Source organism: Python bivittatus, unplaced genomic scaffold, assembly GCF_059951505.1.
Source record: "Python bivittatus isolate LINGU-HERP-01145 unplaced genomic scaffold, Pbiv_v1 ctg000470_np1212, whole genome shotgun sequence".
NCBI classification, from domain to species: Eukaryota; Metazoa; Chordata; class Lepidosauria; order Squamata; family Pythonidae; genus Python; species Python bivittatus.
In genome coordinates this window covers 437,500-455,765 of record NW_028277065.1, presented here as the reverse complement: position 1 = coordinate 455,765, position 18,266 = coordinate 437,500, and the positions used below count along the sequence as shown (strand labels likewise).

Here is an 18,266-nt window from a genome sequence, read left to right as displayed (position 1 = left end):
GCTTTGGTTGGACATTTTTTAGACAAAAGGTTATCCTATGGGTTCTAGGAAGAAAGCGAAAAGAAAATTACTACTAAGTTATATAGGGAAAAGAGAAAAAAAAAACCCTTCAGATGAACTGCTATTAAGAAAGTTTCAAAGAAAGGATTATCATAATATGTTTCAAAGATGTTCAGAAGTCATTTTTTGTTAGTTCCAAAATTCAAAATTCAGATGTAGTAGTAGGAAGCTGTAGGAGATTGACTTAATAAACCACATAAAATAACATAATTTCAGATAGTTTGTTAAATTAATCTACTACAATTTTAAAAACCCTAAATCAGAAAGAGATACTTTAGCATTATAGTTTCAAAATATATGTCCATTGTTGGTTCCTTTGTTCATAAAACTAATAGAATCACAAATATCATAGTCATTAATAGGACCATTCACAAGGGCAGAAACCTAATATCATAAGCAGAATCCTGTTGCCCCTGAAAAATCTTTAAAACTATTTCTTGAAACCCATATTCTTTATCTCTTGGAACCCATATTCTTCTTTTTATTTGTTGTCCATGGATTTTAATATTTTAGTTTGGCACTGGTAGAGAATTGCTTTCTTCTAAATTGGTAAAGATTAGTTTTCAAGTCATGGGGAATGCTACAATACCTTTGTTGTTTTCATTGCTGTTGTTCTTGTTTTGGGAACATTGGTTGTTTCTCCAAAAGCCATTTCAGGCAATAGGATCAACTCACATGACTAAAGTAGAAAAACAAGAATGGTGTGAAAGAGATTGAAAGCAGGAAAAAAATACTACGGAGTCTGGCTGCTAGTTTACACCTATTTAGCTGGGAACAAGGTGACTGACCTCAAAGGGATTTAATTGTGAGTGGATGTGCCTAAGAGTCAATATTAGTGAGCAAGAAGAAGAAGGAACATTGTGGAATAAAGGACTGAGGAAACTTACCCAGTTTAGTTTTATATTTCTTGCAGTATTATGCCCTTTGACTCCTTCAGTATCTTCATGTATAATGTACTGCTTCTGAAGTAATTGTGTATCTCTCAGGTGATTTATTCTGTACCGCTGACCAGATTCAGAATGGCACAGGAGACTCAGTGGAAGAAGTTTTATTCATATCCTTTAGATTGTGATGTCTGGAGTTTTGTTCCTGGAGAACTGTACCATGGAGATGTTCATCACACACATACACATATACACATTCAAAAAAATAGAACAGATTCAGCACAGGTGTGAATATAAGTTGTGATGTCCAGAGGAGAGTAACAGTAAAAGATTTAAAAATTTGACTTGTATAAGTAAGCCTTCCAGATACTTCTAGATAAACTGCAGGCAAGCATAGAAATAAAGGTTGGGTGTTGGGTACATGGTTCTGTAAAATTTGAGGATATAAGGATGATCAACCAAAAATCACAGGGAAAGTTTTCAGAACACATCAGCTATGGCAACAATGCTTTCTTCAGATAACAAAATCTGCTTTCCATTCTGTAAGGGACTCCATAATATGATGTAAAGTTGAATGTAGAAGCAGAAATCTTTTGCCCCCGATGCATTTTGCAGGTAGGGAAGGTGGATGTTTATAGAGTTAGAGGCTGGAGTTTATGTCAGTTCTATCTCGCTATCCCTGGAGGGCACTTTAGAATTCAATCCTGAGGTAGCTCAAGGTTTCTAAAGGACATTAGGTAGATTGTTGAACTATGAACATAATTCCAATTCCCTATCGAGGTACAATGCTTGGTCGAAATCTGGACTTGGGAATTTCAGTATAATGTACTTGGCAAGTTCGTTGTGATAGTAGAATAGGGAGTAGGAGAATATTATATAGTATGAACTGATTTGAACTCCTTGGAAGAAAGGTAAACATAAATATGATAAAATTAGTAGTAAGACCAAATCCAGTTATGATCAATGATCAGCATATTAAAACAGATAAGCAAACAATTAAAATAAAATAAAATATCAAAATTAGAATTAATATAATAGTATAGGTGGTCTAACCCTACTGACAGATTTGTTCCATTTGTACCAGTTTTTCCTGCATTTCACTGCAGCCAAACAAAATGTGACTATCGTGTTGGTCATGGTAAGACCAATGGCATAAGTTGTGATGTCCAGAGGAGAGTAAGTAAATCTTTATATATATATAAAGATTCACTTGCTCTCCTCTGGACATCACAACTTATACCTACTGTATGCCATTGGTCTTATCATAATATATATATATATATATATATATATATATATATATATATATATGGATTTGTCTTGTTCCCACCAGCCTAGCAGATATATCCAGTTAGACTGCAGGCAAGCATGGAAACAAAGGTTGGGTGTTGGATAACTGGTTCTGTAAAATTTGAAAATGGAAGGATAATTAATGAAAAATCATAGGGAAAGTTTTCTGAGCACATCAGCTGCGGCAACAATGCTTACTTAAGATCACAAATCTGCTTTCCATTCTGTAAGGGACTCCATAACATGATGTATAGTGGAATGCAGAAGTAAAAATCTTTTGCCACCTATAAGTTTTGCAGGTAGGGAAAGTCATTGTTTAAAGAGTTAGAGGCTGGGGTTTATGTCAGTTCTGTCTCCATATCCCTGGAGGGCACTTTATGATTAATCTCTGACGAAGTTCAATATCTCTACAGGTCATTCAGTAGATTGTTGGAGTATTAACCTAATTCCAGTTCCCTACTCAGGTACAATGCTCAGTGGTAATCTAGACTTGTGAATTTCAGTATAATGTACTCGGCAAGTTTGTTGTGATAGTAGAATAGGGAGTAGGAGAATAATATATAGTATGCACTGATCTGAACTCTTTGGAAGAAAGGTAAATGTAAATATGATAAAATTAACAGTAAGACCAAATCCAATTGCAATCAAAGATGTACATATTAAAACAAATAAATAAAAAAATAAAAAAACCAAAGAATATAATTAATAAAATAACATAAGGAGTTTAACTTCCAACTGACGGATTTGTCACATTTGTACCAGATGTTGCTGTGTTTTCACATCAGGAACACAGAATGAGGCTATTGTGTTGGTCACAATAAGACCAGTTGTGCATATACTGCAGTAAAAGCAGCAGCCTTTCAGGTGAACTCACTGAGGGTTCATAAATGATATTTCCCCCACTGGAGGAGAATCCATTTTTGGTCCTAAAAATGGGCAGGAAATTAAAATATCTGAATTTTTATAAAGTCATTATTTTAATTATGAAGTTATATTTTATAGGATGATGGTGATGTGATGATGGTGACGATGATATTTGCTGAAGTGCTGTACAGAATGAGAAATAGAGAAAGAAACTGAACAATGCACCAGAAGTAGGCTGGACGGTGTCAATATCCTCCACAAAGCTGGACTTGCAGTTCCATTCAAGGTTTTGAATTACATTCTTTTAGTATGTTTCTTCCTTAGAACTCAGCTGCATAGCCTTTCTGGAACACTGTTACATTTCACACTCTGCAAAAACATTTGACCACCCAGGTCTAGTATACTGTCCATACTAGTCTGAATTATATTTAGGATGGTTTCAGGAATAAAAATCCAAGACATTTAAAATATTGGAGGAGGCTGAAACATATTGTTTCTCTTTCAGAAACCTAGTACATTTACCACAATTCATGTATTGTATTATGTACTTTCATTTTCTTGATCATCCTCAAAGTATGTTTGTAAATGTTTGTGTGTGCATAGATATTTGGTTAAGTGTAACATTTCCATTTTTTTCCCCTCAAAATTAAAAGGCCTTTTTAGAGTTTTTCTTTCTTTCTTCTTTGTTTACACAATCAAAGGACAAAGAATACTTATTATCCAAAGTCTTAATTAATCTCCTTTAGAGAAAATGCAGGGTGATTATTTCTTTCCAATTTACTCAACCACTTGACAGATTTTCAGGGCTCTAATTCAGGTGAATAACGTTCAGTGAACTGTAATCTAAACTAAATATCTGATCTGATGAGTGTTTTGTGCTACAGATAGGCCTTGCTTAATGACCACAATAAGAACTGGAAAATCAATTGTGGGGCAGTTGTTAAGCAAGTCACGCCTGATTTTATGACCTTTTTTCCAGCAGTCATTAAGTGAATCACCATAGCCGTTAAGTGAATCACATGGTCATTAAGTGAATCATGTGGTTCCCCATTGATTTTGCTTGCTGGAAGCCAGCTGGGAAGGTTGCAAATGGTGATCATGTGACCCTGGGATGTTGCAAATATCATAACTATGAGCTGGTGGCCAGGAGCATGTATCACGATCACGTGACCGTGAGGGGTACTGCTACAGTTGTAAGTGCAAGGACTGGTTGTAAGTCCCTTTGTTCAGCACCATTGTAACTTCGAATGATCACCAAACAAATGGTTGTTAAGTGAGGATTACCTGTACCTTTAGTATTAATCATATCACAACAATCCTAATAGAATTATTATTATTATTATTATTATTATTATTATTATTATTATTATTAAATATTGGATTATAAGTCAGCACATAAAGTTAATAAATTAATGTTTATTTGTTTTCCAGTTAATAATAATGCAACACAATTATACACACAGTTTTGTCTAAGTTCTGTAGACAAAATTTACACTGGGAGAAAAGCACAGTATTTTAATTTGTCCAGTCAAATACATATACTTTAATACAAGTACATACTCAGGTATTGATGCATCAGTCTCTACAACAAATCTACAGTATGGTTCTACAGTATAACTACTTTTTTTTAGATATATAGTTTCTTATCTGAGAGTAGGTGTTAGAAATAGAGTAAGTCTGAGTTTCTGTGATAAATTGTTAGCAGTGGGGATATAAAGGCAAAGGCAAGTACCTGTATAAAGTTCACAGTAAAGAGAGCCATGAGCTGTTGACTCAAAGGAACTGGTGTTGAATGTGCATCATCTGTCCACATGTAGAAGTTTCTTGAATGTCCCTTTTGTGGCTAGTGTAGAAAAGGCAATAATAACTCTGGTTAAAGTTCCAATAACCTAAACCCCTTAGGATTTGGTTGTTTGTTTAATATCTTTATTGTTTGGAGCAAAATAACCTTTAATCTTAAAAAAAAAGCATTAGAATAATTAAAGTTACAAACTAAAAAAACAAATTAAAAAGGAAAAGGGAAAAAAATACTAATCAATAGTCACCACCGCTCTTAACTTGAATGTCCATTACCATCTAAGCTATTATTATTCATCATTATAATCAAGGTTAATATTAGGCAAAATAAAGAAACTAATTTGCACACACACACACACACACATACTGACTGTGCAGGGACTTGCCTTCAATTTTGAATGGTGCTTCAGAGATTGCAAGAGAGTGAAGATAGCAGTTCTCTGAACCTCCTTGAAATACCCTTTTTTTCAGGAACATGCAGATGTTGCAAAGAACAGCTATAAAATCCTAGAAAAAAGGTAAAGCTTTTTTTAACAGTTCAAGATGGATTCAGTGTTCATATTGCTATCCACTTGGACGAATCTTTTTGAAAATCGATTTACTTACAGTTATCTGCAGTTACAGTTACAGAGAATTATAGATATATAGAAATGTAGTTATACAGCTACAAACAAGATATAAGATCTGGGCAAACTGAAGACAAACCATCTCAGTGCTTCTGTTCAAGCATTGGAATCAATCAGGTCCACCTTACAATTCAAAAAGACTCAATGGACACGGCACATTTCACCTTGCAAAGCATGGTGGAAAAGCTCATCTCCTTTGACCAGCTACTTGACTTGAAGTGAAGTGGTTTCTGCACAAGGAGGCCAATATCAAAGTGAAGTGACCTTGTTCTGAACCAACACCACCTTGTGGCTTGTTTGATGGAGTGATTGTTTTGAATTACTTTCACACTGAGTCATCATTGAAAGCTTTAGGCAACTCAAACAGATATTTTGCTTGATTTCATTATGCCATTGTCCATGAGAATGTGATTTGCTTCCACAAGTAAGTATCATAATATTGGAAAATACTTTGTGAATTACAAAGTAAAAAAAAGAAAAAAGGATTAATTTCTGGAAGTAATATCACACTTAAACATTTTCCACAATGCAACTTTGATGTCTCTGTTCCTCATAGTATAGATAATTGGATTCATCAAAGGAGGAATCACAGAATATAATACAGTGATTACTACATCCACATCAGAAGGAGAATCCGAAGTAGGTTTTAAGTAAGCAATGCTTCCAGTGCTGATAAACAAGGAGACAACAAGAAGATGAGGAAAGCAAGTTGAGAAGGCCTTATTTCGTCCTTGAGAACTGGGAATTCTAAGCACAGACTTGAATATTTGCACATATGAAACAATTATGAAACCAAAGCAAGCAAAGACAATACATGCACTGAGTAGAATAACTCCAACTTCAATGAGGTATGAATTATCACAGGATACTTTCAGAAGTTGTGGGATTTCACAGAAGAACTGATTGAGAACATTGGAACAAAAGGTGACTGCAAAGGTGCTACAAGTGTGCAAGGCTGAATAAAGAAGACCAGTTATCCATGCAATGGCTGCCAGCTGAAGGCAGGCATTCATGTCCATTATGGTTTCATAGTGCAGTGGGTCACAGATAGCAATGTATCTGTCATATGCCATGGCTGTGAGGAGGAACAAATCTGATATCAGGAAAAAGAATAAAGAAAAGACTTGCGCGATGCACCCAGCATATGAGATCTCCCTGGTGTTCAAGAAAGAATTCATCATGGCTTTAGGAATAGTGACAGAAATAGAGCCAAGGTCAACAACAGATAAATTCACTAAGAAAAAGTACATGGGTGTATGGAGATGGCGGTGGAAGGACACAGCTGAGATGATGAGAAGATTTGCAATCAAGGCTGCTAAGTAGATCACTAAAAACAGAGTGAAATAGAGTATATTTTGCTCAAATTGGTCAGAAAAACCCAGGAGAAGAAAAGTAGTGAAGGCACTGACATTAGGCATTTTTTTCTTGAGAATGTTTAGTGCATTTCTGTGGAAAGAGAAAACATGATTTAGCAGTTAATTTTTTTCCTAGTTATACTTAGGGATGCTGTTAATCTATACTAGGTTTGAGACTATTGGATAAATTAGAGATGATTAATACATTTTCTTGTATGAATATGAGGAAGGATGTGAGGGACGGTTCAGAGAGAATGATCATGGGAAATATAGAGAAGAAGAGAGCGATTACCTTTCAATGCACATCTTATGCACCCCATTGTTATCTTCAATAAGCCTGTAAAATCCTTGGAAACCCACATTTTCTGAGTAGGAGGTAGATGAGATCTGAATAATTATGTATCCTGTTGAAATTGCATTTTATAGGTCTGTGTGCAAATACCACAGAGCTCATCATAGTTCAATACGTGGAATCCCAAGAGAAATTAGTAGTATTAGTTGTCTGAAAGATATCTCTAATTAAAAAAAAAAATGAAATGCCAGAATATACCTGTAGGTGACGTGTGTTTGTATAATTCTGAGAGACAATATATTTGACTTCCTTGAAAATTATATGTCCTTAAAAGCAAGATGACCACTTTATGGGAAAGCAGGGGCATATGAATTGCTCATCTATGGCTTTGAAATGGCAAGCCAGACTGGGGGATCCGAGGCCCGCTTCTTTTTAACAGATGTTACATTCACCCAAAAGGGTTGGGATGTCAGACACTGGTCATGACTATCATGTTTCAAACTAAGTCATCAACAGGCATAAGACAGGCATACATATAGATTCAAAATCAGTGGTATAATGCACACAATGCAGTCTTGTTGCTAATGATAATCAGATATTTCTTTGATAGTTTCCTGAATGGGAGATAAACCCCAAAATATTGAAATATATTGAACAACTCTATATAAATTAATAAGAAGGGAGAATACTGTATTCCTTAACATTCTGGATCACAGCTTACTGTTCTAACGTGGCCCTGAACTTCAGGAGCAATCTTTAAAATGAATGTAGCACAGGTAGATATCCTTTAAAATGCATATATTCTTCTTTGGAAAGTTCTTTGGGAAGTGGCTTTATGTACAAATTTAAGATTAAATTAATTATAAATTAGTTGTTTTTGGTTTTTAGATCAATAGGGGCAGATATCCATATATGTGTATGTATCTGTTTCTTGTAAGGTTTGCCCCGTTCGACAGAGAAACTCTCGTGACACGTGTGGTTCACAAAGAAGGTTTACTCATGCGTAATGTAGTAGTCACAAGCAAAGCCAGGACTGGCTTGGTACAATTGCATCACTTGTTATATTCCCCCCTTCCCGCGCTTTTTTCCCGCCCCGCGATCACGTTGCAGCTGCGGATTATTGGCCCCCAATAATCCCCCTTGATTGTTCATGATGGCAGGATCGGTCAGGGTCTATTGTCCTTGATTGCCAGTCCCCCTCCGGCTGGGTTGGTTCCTCCCCGTTACGTGCAAGCCCGCGGGTTCTGTGCTGCGTTGCGATCTTGTTTCGCTGCCTGCAGCCCCGTTCATTGCTGGCTCGCGCCGTTATCAGTTTATAGTTAAAAGCTTCCGCTGCGGTTTTCCTGTTTGGCTGGGCGCAGGTGGCCCGTTAATTAGCGGCGCTTTCAGTTCCTCTTTTCCCCGCTAGCTACCGCCGGTGGATTCCGCATGGTCTGGCTGCGAGCTTCCCTGAAGCCCCGTGCTTCCCTGACGCCCCGTGCTGACCGAACCTGACATTTCAAACATTTATATTTTCCTTTCTTGTCAGGAGCTCATCTAAGGTCTCCATCAGTCCCCCTCTCTCGTTCTATTTTCACACAGCAGCCACCTTTTAACAAATGTTGCATTGAACCATAGTCACCAGCCTAATTTCCCCAAGGCTAAACTTGAGTATTTACATGGGGCTTTTCCAAATGGGTACACAACCTCTTACCTTTATTCTATCTCAGTTATGCATTTTCACCAGGCTTTCACTCTGGCCAAGCTGGATGCATTGCACTCTGCTTTCTTGTTGGAGGTCCATTGTAAGTCCATTGTGGTCATGTTTTATCGCTTAGCAACCACATCACTTGGCAACAGAGTTACCCATCCCAATAGTGGATTTACAGTACATTTGAATTATGTAGTGAGAGAAATGTGTTTGTGCACATGTGCTTGATTAATTGAATCGAAAATATTCTTTGGACACTGAAAGAGAGACATTGGTGAGCATCCTTGAAAGGAAAGCAAGTTCTTCCACAATTTTCTTTTATGTTGAAGTCAATGGTGTTTTCCCCCCCTCCTCTTTAAGGAATAGTCTGCAGTTTCAACATTTGCCCCCTCACCACAGATGCCTATCCAACATTTCTGTTATGCTGCCAGCAAGATAAGATCCTGACTAATCCACACAGCCCTTAACATGCACTTAATAAGTAGATAAATAGGATCTTTGCAACATGGAAAACATATTAGGTGGGGGTTTTTTTGTCCACCCCACCCCACCCCACCCAGACATTCACAGAGACCATTTAATGGATTTTTTTCCAGCAGGACAGTTAGCTTCTCCTCAGTCTAAATGCCAGATGTCTCCAGGGAACATATCTACTTATTGAAGACAGGGATGGAGACTTTGCTGATCTTCCCCAATTGAAGGAATTGCTTAAACCAATTAATTACTATAAGACATCATCAGACCTCTTAGTTTTTCCCTCTGGATTTCTAATGCTACATATGTAGAATTTTTAAGAATTTATTCTTCAGACCTGAGCTAGATACTTAAAAGAACAGACCACTCAATGTTCTCATTGTTAACAAGAAAAGCTAAGAAGTGGTAGGTAGATTGAAGCCAGTTCATTTTCTGGCTACTGCTATCTATTTCTGCGAAGTTAGTTAATTATACCTCTGGTTCCATATTTATGCTAAAATACAAAAAAAACTCTTTTATTTTTCCTGCTTGCATTTCTTGACAATATCTCCTCTTTTTCTCCACAGAATAAGAAATGGTAAATCAAACAAGGATAACTAAATTTATTCTTCTGGGGGTTTCTGATATTCGAGAACTACAGTATTTATACTTTGTACTTTTATTTCCCATTTACGTAACAGCTCTAACTGGAAATTTTCTCATAATCACAGCTGTTGTTCAGAATCCCAAGCTTCACAACCCCATGTATTTCTTCCTAGTGAACTTATCTTTAGTAGATGTTTGCTACATTTCAACAACTGTGCCCAAATCCCTGGACCATTCCTTGAGAAATTATAAAGAGATTTCATTTTGGGGGTGTGTTACCCAAGTTGCTTTGGTGGTGACCCTTGTAACTGCTGAGGTGATTTTTCTCACTGCTATGGCTTTTGACCGCTATGTAGCCATATGCTATCCTCTTCAGTATCAGCTGATCATGAACTGGAATATTTGCTTTCAAATGGCAGCAGCGTCTTGGATCGCCTGCACAATCTGTGCACTGATACAAACTACACAGACCTTTAAATTAGACTTCTGCCAATCCAATATTATAAAACAATATTTCTGTGATATCCCTCAGCTACTGAGCATCTCTTGTACTGACACAGCAATGAATAAGAACCTGACATGTGCTATAACAGTTATTGTAGGTTCCTTCTGCATTTCATCTATCTTCTTCTCTTATGGGTTAATCCTCTCTGCTGTGTTCAAAATGCAATCGATCAGAAGTCGGCAAAAGGCCATTTCCACCTGTATTCCACACCTGACAGTCTTTTCCTTGTTTATTCTTACTGCTACATTCTCATACTTCAGACCAAGAGCCTTGTCCTCTCCTTTAACAGATTTATTGACAGGCCTTTTATACACTGTTCTACCACCATTAACGAATCCCATTATCTATACCCTGAGAAACAAGGAGATCCAACTTACTTTGTTGAAACTGTCCAAGGTAAGATTGGGAATTTGTATGGGAACTTCCTAGTTCTTTTCTATATATACTGAGGATACTGGATTCTGTAAGAGGGTGAATTTGGCTCCCATTCTTTCAATATTTAGGAGGATGGTTAAAAAAAAAAAAAAATTCCCAAGGTTTTAATTTTTTATTTTTTAAATGAATGTTTTAAAATTTATTAACTGGGCTTTCTATTGTATCTTGATTTTTAATTGTTGTAAGATACTTGAATAGGCAGAAAGTGGGAGTATAAGTTCAATGATAAAATGAATAAAATGTCCATATTAAAATGGGTTGACTACTATAATGACTAAATGATAGCATTGTTATTGTTATTGATATCACACTTAAGTCCAATTTGCCAGTTCTCTCCCATAGAAATCTACAGCCGTTTTCAAAGTTTTATAACAGAAGTCAAGTCAAAAAAAGAAATTGGAATATAGTTTTTCAATGTTCTATACACATTATTTGTGGATGTCTATACCTCTGTAATGGATTGGTTGCACTCTTTTTTGGATCTAAGATGAGAAGATTTCCAATATCTCTTTTGGGTAATGTCTCATTATTTGAATTATTGAATGAGACATCTAGTAAGATCTCAAATACTCTGGTGGCTGGAAGTGAATTGAACACATAAGTTATCCCATGAAAATACATTGGCCTCGAATATATTCACCGTTGCCTGGATTGAAGCCTTTAATATATATGCTTTATGTGAGTAACAAAAAAAGAGTGTTCTCCTGATAAAAATTGTGGATAAATTTTTGAAATATGTATAGTTAAAAAAACCTCCATTTTAACCTTGAAAAAAATGCTGCTGTTTTTCATCTGCTAGTCTTCAGTTTTAAAACAGGTTTTCATTTCTCTGTTTGTTTTCTATAGGCAATGCCAAATTACCACACTGACAGTGGTTTGCAATAATAAAGTAAAAAACAAGCAAAACATTCATCTCTATAATCTTCCAGATAAAATCCATCATAAAACAAAGCTGCCATAAAAATCAAAGCTAAGAAACACACAAGAAAATGTTAGTCAGGTCCATCCCCAACACCAGAAACCTCAACTAAATGTAATTGTTTCTACCATTTTGCAAACAAAACAGCATCAGATGGGGGAGGATGCAGCTGGGGGACAAGGTTTTCCATAACGTTAGGGCCACTCCTGTAAAATACTTTATCCAGATGCATATCCCTCTAAAGCTCAGATCCTGATGAGTTCCTAAACATCCCCTTCCAACATGCACACAGAGGACTATGTGAGGAGATGCTCCTGAAGGTAACTGAAAAATGAGTCATGCAGGGTTTTATAGGTAAAGACAGCACTTTCAACTGTTCTCAGAAGCCTATTTGTTCCCAGTGCAGTGGCATTGGTAATGCAGTGACAATGCAGTGGCACTATGGTGTTATCCTACTAGAGAATTCTAATTTTGGGTTAATCTTCAACGCCAACCCCAATAAGAATGTGTGAATCAATAATATAAATGCATGGTGTTGAGAGTATCAGTTCCTCTTTAAAAAGGTAGAGTGTCCAAGAAGGATTGTAACTGGCATACTAATCAAAGCTTGGTAAGGATTCCTTTGGCTATGGTCTCCTCCTATTGCTCTAGAAGGAGCTGTAAGTCCCAGTTAATGTACCTTTTCCTCCATGAGGGTTGTGACTCTACCCAGAGTTCACACTGGAACCAGAATCAAGCCAGATTTTTTCCTCATGAACAGTAACTGCTGGAGTTCAATTAAAGTTTTTTATTTTATAAAGTTCCATATAGTCTTCAGAAGAACACCAGCTGCATCTCCAGCTTGATCTGGGATTATAATGTATTACCTGGGATGATCAGCATGCTGATGATATCTCACTCCAAACCAGTGGAGGATCTCTCCCAGTAGATTCAGATAGATGTCAAGTAACATAGGGGAGAGAGAGAAAGATAAGCCCTATGGCACTCCACAGCGGAGCAAGCATGGACTCAACTACTCAGCCCTACTGCAGATGATCCAAAGGATACTATGGTTGATAGTATCAAATGTTTAGATGGATATATATTTGGTGGTGGTGTGTGGGTGTATGCATATATGTATGTACATACGTAAATCTACCACCAAAGGATAAGACAGGTCCTGAAGAGCAAGATCAATGGAAAGAACAAGATCCATACTACCAACATATACACCCTGCCAGTCATCAGATACCCTGCTGGTATACTGAGCTGGCCAAAGGGGGACATGGAGGCTGCTGATATGATGACCCAGAAGCTCCTCACAGATGTGCAGAGGTTTCCACCCCAAATCCAACACCCAAAGACTGTACACCAGTCTGAATGAGGGTAGGTGGTATCTGGTGAGTGTCAACGCCACTGTCTTAGATGAAGCCTAGATCATCTAGGAGTACATCAGTAAGATGGCACCCAAAGATGAGCTGCATAAAAAATGCCTGAGGCAGCAGCAGATGTGGGAGGAAGTTCAAGTGGTGGAAGTGCCATGGCAAGACAAGCTCCTGCATGGGATGTACCATTGACCGATAGCTGAGGTGGCTGACATTGGAAAATCCTACCAGTGGCTGGAAAGGGCTGGACTAAAAGACAGCACTGAGGCACTGATCAGAGCAGCACAAGAACAGGCACTAAGCACCAGATCCATGGTAGCAAGAGTTTACCCCTAGATAGGACCCAAGGTGCAATCTGTGCAGAGAGGCCTCAGAGACAGTTCAGCATACAGAGGAAGGGTGTATGATGCAAGCAGGAACAGGATATATTGAACAACACAAACAAGTAGCTGGCAATGTGTACAGGAACATCTGTACCGTGTATGGGCTAGACCCTCCCAGGTCCAGATGGGAGATTCCAAGAAAGTCAAGGAGAATAATAGGGCTAAGATCCTGTGGGACTTCCAGATCCAGATGGACAGGTAGGTACTGGCCAGTCAAGTAGACATCAAGGTAGTAGACAAGGACCAGAAGACAGGGGTGGTAATAGATGTAGTGGTTAAAAGTGACAGTAACATCAGGAAGAAGGAATATGAGAAGCTTGAGAAGTACCAGGGCCTGAAGGAGGAACTAGAGAGGATGTAGAAAGTAAAGGCCTAAGTGGACCAAGTGGTGGTAGGAGCACCTGGGCTGTTGCTCCTAAACTGGGAGAATGGCTCCAACAGATCCCAGGAACAGCATCAGAGCTCTCTGTCCAGAAAAGTGCAGTGCTAGGAACAGCTAAGATACTGCGCAGAACCCTCAAACTCCCAGGACCTGAAATCGAGGAAGACACGTTCTGCCCTCAAGGGTGAGAGGGATTATCTATCTATCTATCTATCTATCTATCTATCTATCTATCTATCTATCTATCTATCAATCCAATCCAATCCAATCCAATCCAATCCAATCTACCTACTTGCAATTGTGATGTTTGCTTTGCGTTGTGTTCAAATTCTAATTATTTGAATTTCTTCAATGGTAAATATGAACTTCAATTTTTTTTTCAAGAGTTCAGATCCTAAGAACCTATTACAGTACTAAATGGGTATATTATGCATGGAATAGATGAAGAAAAATGATATGTAATAAAGATTAAGGGTCTCCTGCTTCTATAAATGGCAGATCAAGAAATTATTATATTTCTTGAGGATCACTTTGGAGGAAAACCATGACAGGAATGTAATTAATGAACATTTTATTGTATGCACTGAATGTATTCTGTATGATTGAGCACTGAGGACACAATAACAATATATTTGTTCATTCAATTATATTTTAGCTTTCATTACACGATTTGCCTCTATTCTTATATATTCTTCAGTGTTCATTTATTTGCAGATATGGGCAATCATCTCCCAATTCAATAGAATCAATGATGCAGTTGTCAGATTTGTTGTAGTGATATTGCTGAACACATGCACTATTACTTCAGAAGAAAACACTCAGTCCATAGGAAAAGCCACAACAGTATGTGTCGAAATGCAGGCCTGCCACTCCAAATTAACATATTGTTCTGTATGCAGATATCAACTTCCTCAGAAAATGCATAGAAACATTGTTTTCTTAAAGTTGTCCTCTGGTTGGTAACACTACCTTTGTTGTATTTATAGTGCTTTACACATGTACTGTTACTTCAGAAAAATGCACCCAGTCCATAGTAAAAGCCACAACCAAGTGGCTGGGTGGAAATTCAGGCCTGCCACTCCAAATAAACATATTGTTCTGTACCAGAAGTATTTCTGGAGAAAAATGTTTTAATTCACAATACATTGAACTGGCAATATTTTGAATCAGATAATGAAAAGTTTGAATTATATCTGATTTTATGGATTAGGACTTGTAGTAATAAAAATATGGATAACATTACTTAGCTTAATTTTCAAGAATCACCTTTTTCATACACATTCCTAAAACCAGAATGGAGGTCCATATTGTAAGAAGTAATTCTAGGTGCCAAGTGCACTATTTCTGTCCTGTTCTATTCTATATGTATAGCTATTCTGTACAACAAAGTTCCTTTTTTATAAAATAGCACCTCACTTAATAGTGAGTCAACCTGGTCTTCCTCTGAACTCCTCAGGCATTAGATTAAGAGGTTTCCAATCACTTGGAACTGTATCCAAAAGGGGGACTTCTGGGAAAGAAATGGCAAACTAAAGACGGTTCCACAAAAAGTGGAGCCATTGACCACAGCAGAATGAAGAGCCAGCGCAGTAGACCGATTCTTTGTAATTCCTCTCCGGAAAAGGAGAGGACTTGTGATCCCCAACAAGTACTCCAGACAGTTTCTCCTCATGAGGAGACCACAAGGCAGCAGTCTCTGCTGGGTTCTGGGTTAAGAGCTCTGGAAGATGAGGGAAAAGCCATTTTGCTCAAACTGCAATTTGGTGCCTTTAAAAGGACACTGGGTTCATGTACTTCCTTTTTTAATCACTTTCAGAAATTGCTTATTAAATGCTTTTCAGTTATTAGGAACCTTTGGATTGACACATTTTACAGCATCAGGTGAGTTTCCTTCAATCCTTAGTGAAAGAAGTTTTAAAAATAAGTTTAAAGACTTACTTTTTTTTTTCCTGGAATAACAGCAAAAGGGTGATTAAAACTCTGATTTTAGAGGTACAAATGAACTAAAGGTCTGGATAATTTTGAAATGAGATTTTGGAATCAATTATAAACAAACCTTCCCATGGGGAAATGCTTTTGTTTCGAACTGTTTTTAAATAATAAGTTTAACAGTTTAACTTATTATTGTAACATAATAAGGTTTTAAAAATTGGACACTAGAGGGAACTACTGTAGAAGGAACTAAAGATTTCAATTAAAGAAGAGCATTGAAACCTGACTTACTAATACAGAATGAAGCAAACTATTTTCACATTGGACATATTGATGGATATATATGAACAATGGACCCAGAAGTTAATTCTAAGTGTGTCTGCCTCTATAGATTGATTGTGGTTAAAAGATGCTATGGAAGATGAACACGTGTCACCTGACATGACTGAGACTGATTTGAAAGTGGATTTTAAAATGATAGGCTAAAAGAATGATATAGAAAAAGTCATACAAAAGAAACTGGCTGATGTCTTAATAATTTAAAAGGATATACAAATAACAAACCAAGAGAGCATTGAAACCTGACTTACTAATACAGAATGAAGCAAACTATTTTCACATTGGACATATTGATGGATATATATGAACAATGGACCCAGAAGTTAATTCTAAGTGTGTCTGCCTCTATAGATTGATTGTGGTTAAAAGATGCTATGGAAGATGAACACGTGTCACCTGACATGACTGAGACTGATTTGAAAGTGGATTTTAAAATGATAGGCTAAAAGAATGATATAGAAAAAGTCATACAAAAGAAACTGGCTGATGTCTTAATAATTTAAAAGGATATACAAATAACAAACCAAGAGAGCATTGAAACCTGACTTACTAATACAGAATGAAGCAAAATATTTTCACATTGGACATATTGATGGATATATATGAACAATGGACCCAGAAGTTAATTCTAAGTGTGTCTGCCTCTATAGATTGATTGTGGTTAAAAGATGCTATGGAAGATGAACACGTGTCACCTGACATGACTGAGACTGATTTGAAAGTGGATTTTAAAATGATAGGCTAAAAGAATGATATAGAAAAAGTCATACAAAAGAAACTGGCTGATGTCTTAATAATTTAAAAGGATATACAAATAACAAACCAAGAGAGCATTGAAACCTGACTTACTAATACAGAATGAAGCAAAATATTTTCACATTGGACATATTGATGGATATATATGAACAATGGACCCAGAAGTTAATTCTAAGAGTGTCTGCCTCTATAGATACATTGTGGTTAAAAGATGCTATGGAAGAGGAACAAGTTTCACCCACTTGAAAGTGGATTTTAAAATGATAGGCTAAAGGAATGACATGGAAAAAGGGTTACATGGGACATACAAAATAAACTGGCTGATATCTGAAGGATTAAAAGGGATATAAAAATAGCCCACCAAGAGAGTGACCTGGATAATTTTCCTATACTGGATTTGCAAAAGAGGCTTCTTAAAGCTTTGAAGAATTTTGTGAGAAGGGACAAAGAAAAATGAAAAGAAATCAACTTCTAGGATATTATTTGAAGGGACTAAAGATCAAGATTTTAAGAAGTAAAAGGAAGAAATACTAAGTTGGTTTGTTTGATCAAGGTTAAAATAAATATGTTATTATCTCTGGTAACGCTTAATGGATTTTGCTGACATCAGCAATGAAATGATGAGGTTTTTTTTGGATTTGTTCATAGGTAAGAGATGAGATATGGGAAGAAGAGATTATTGTATTTTAAGAGATAGTGATAAGTTAATAAAATGGTTTATACTCGTGATGAATGAGAAAGTCACTTCTTTATATATTTCTTTTCTTTTTCTTTACTATATTCTTATTTTTTCTTCCTTTTCTATTTTTTATTTTTTTTTCTTTTCTGCACCTTCTACTTTGTTTTTTTTTTAATAATTTTTTTTATTTTTTACAACAAACACAAAACATACATAAACAAACAAGAACATAGAAAAGCATAAAAAAAACATCTTCCATTTTATACCGTGTGTCAACCAGTTACCAACTCGGTGCCCCTTTCATAATCTTAAATTCTCATATCTATTCAAAATATACTTGTGTACTCATCAATTAACAATTATTAATCATTCATAGCTAGTCTATAGAATCATTTATTACAAGAAATTTTAACTTTCAATAGGATTAGTAGTACATTTTCATCTATCGATTATATGTGTATATATATAATAATTGATATCAAATTTCTATTATAAAATTTCCTAATCCATTACATTACTATATTTTCTCATCCAATCATTAATAAAACAAATCCCGTGTCATATAAAATTACTTATCTTCTTATTCTAATTTCAAATCTCAATTTAACTCATCTCTGCACATTCCATAATTTTCAATAACTTCCTCCTGCATAGG

The 18,266-nt window shown here is 36.4% G+C and overlaps 1 protein-coding gene across 1 annotated transcript; it reads right to left on the bottom strand.

Moving 5' to 3' along the window:
• Nucleotides 1-5,979: 5,979 nt before the first annotated feature.
• On the bottom strand, nucleotides 5,980-6,939 carry LOC103066799 (olfactory receptor 14A16-like). Its single transcript, XM_007442364.3, is given in 1 exon segment — nucleotides 5,980-6,939. A coding segment is annotated over 1 exon segment (960 nt).
• Nucleotides 6,940-18,266: the final 11,327 nt, after the last annotated feature.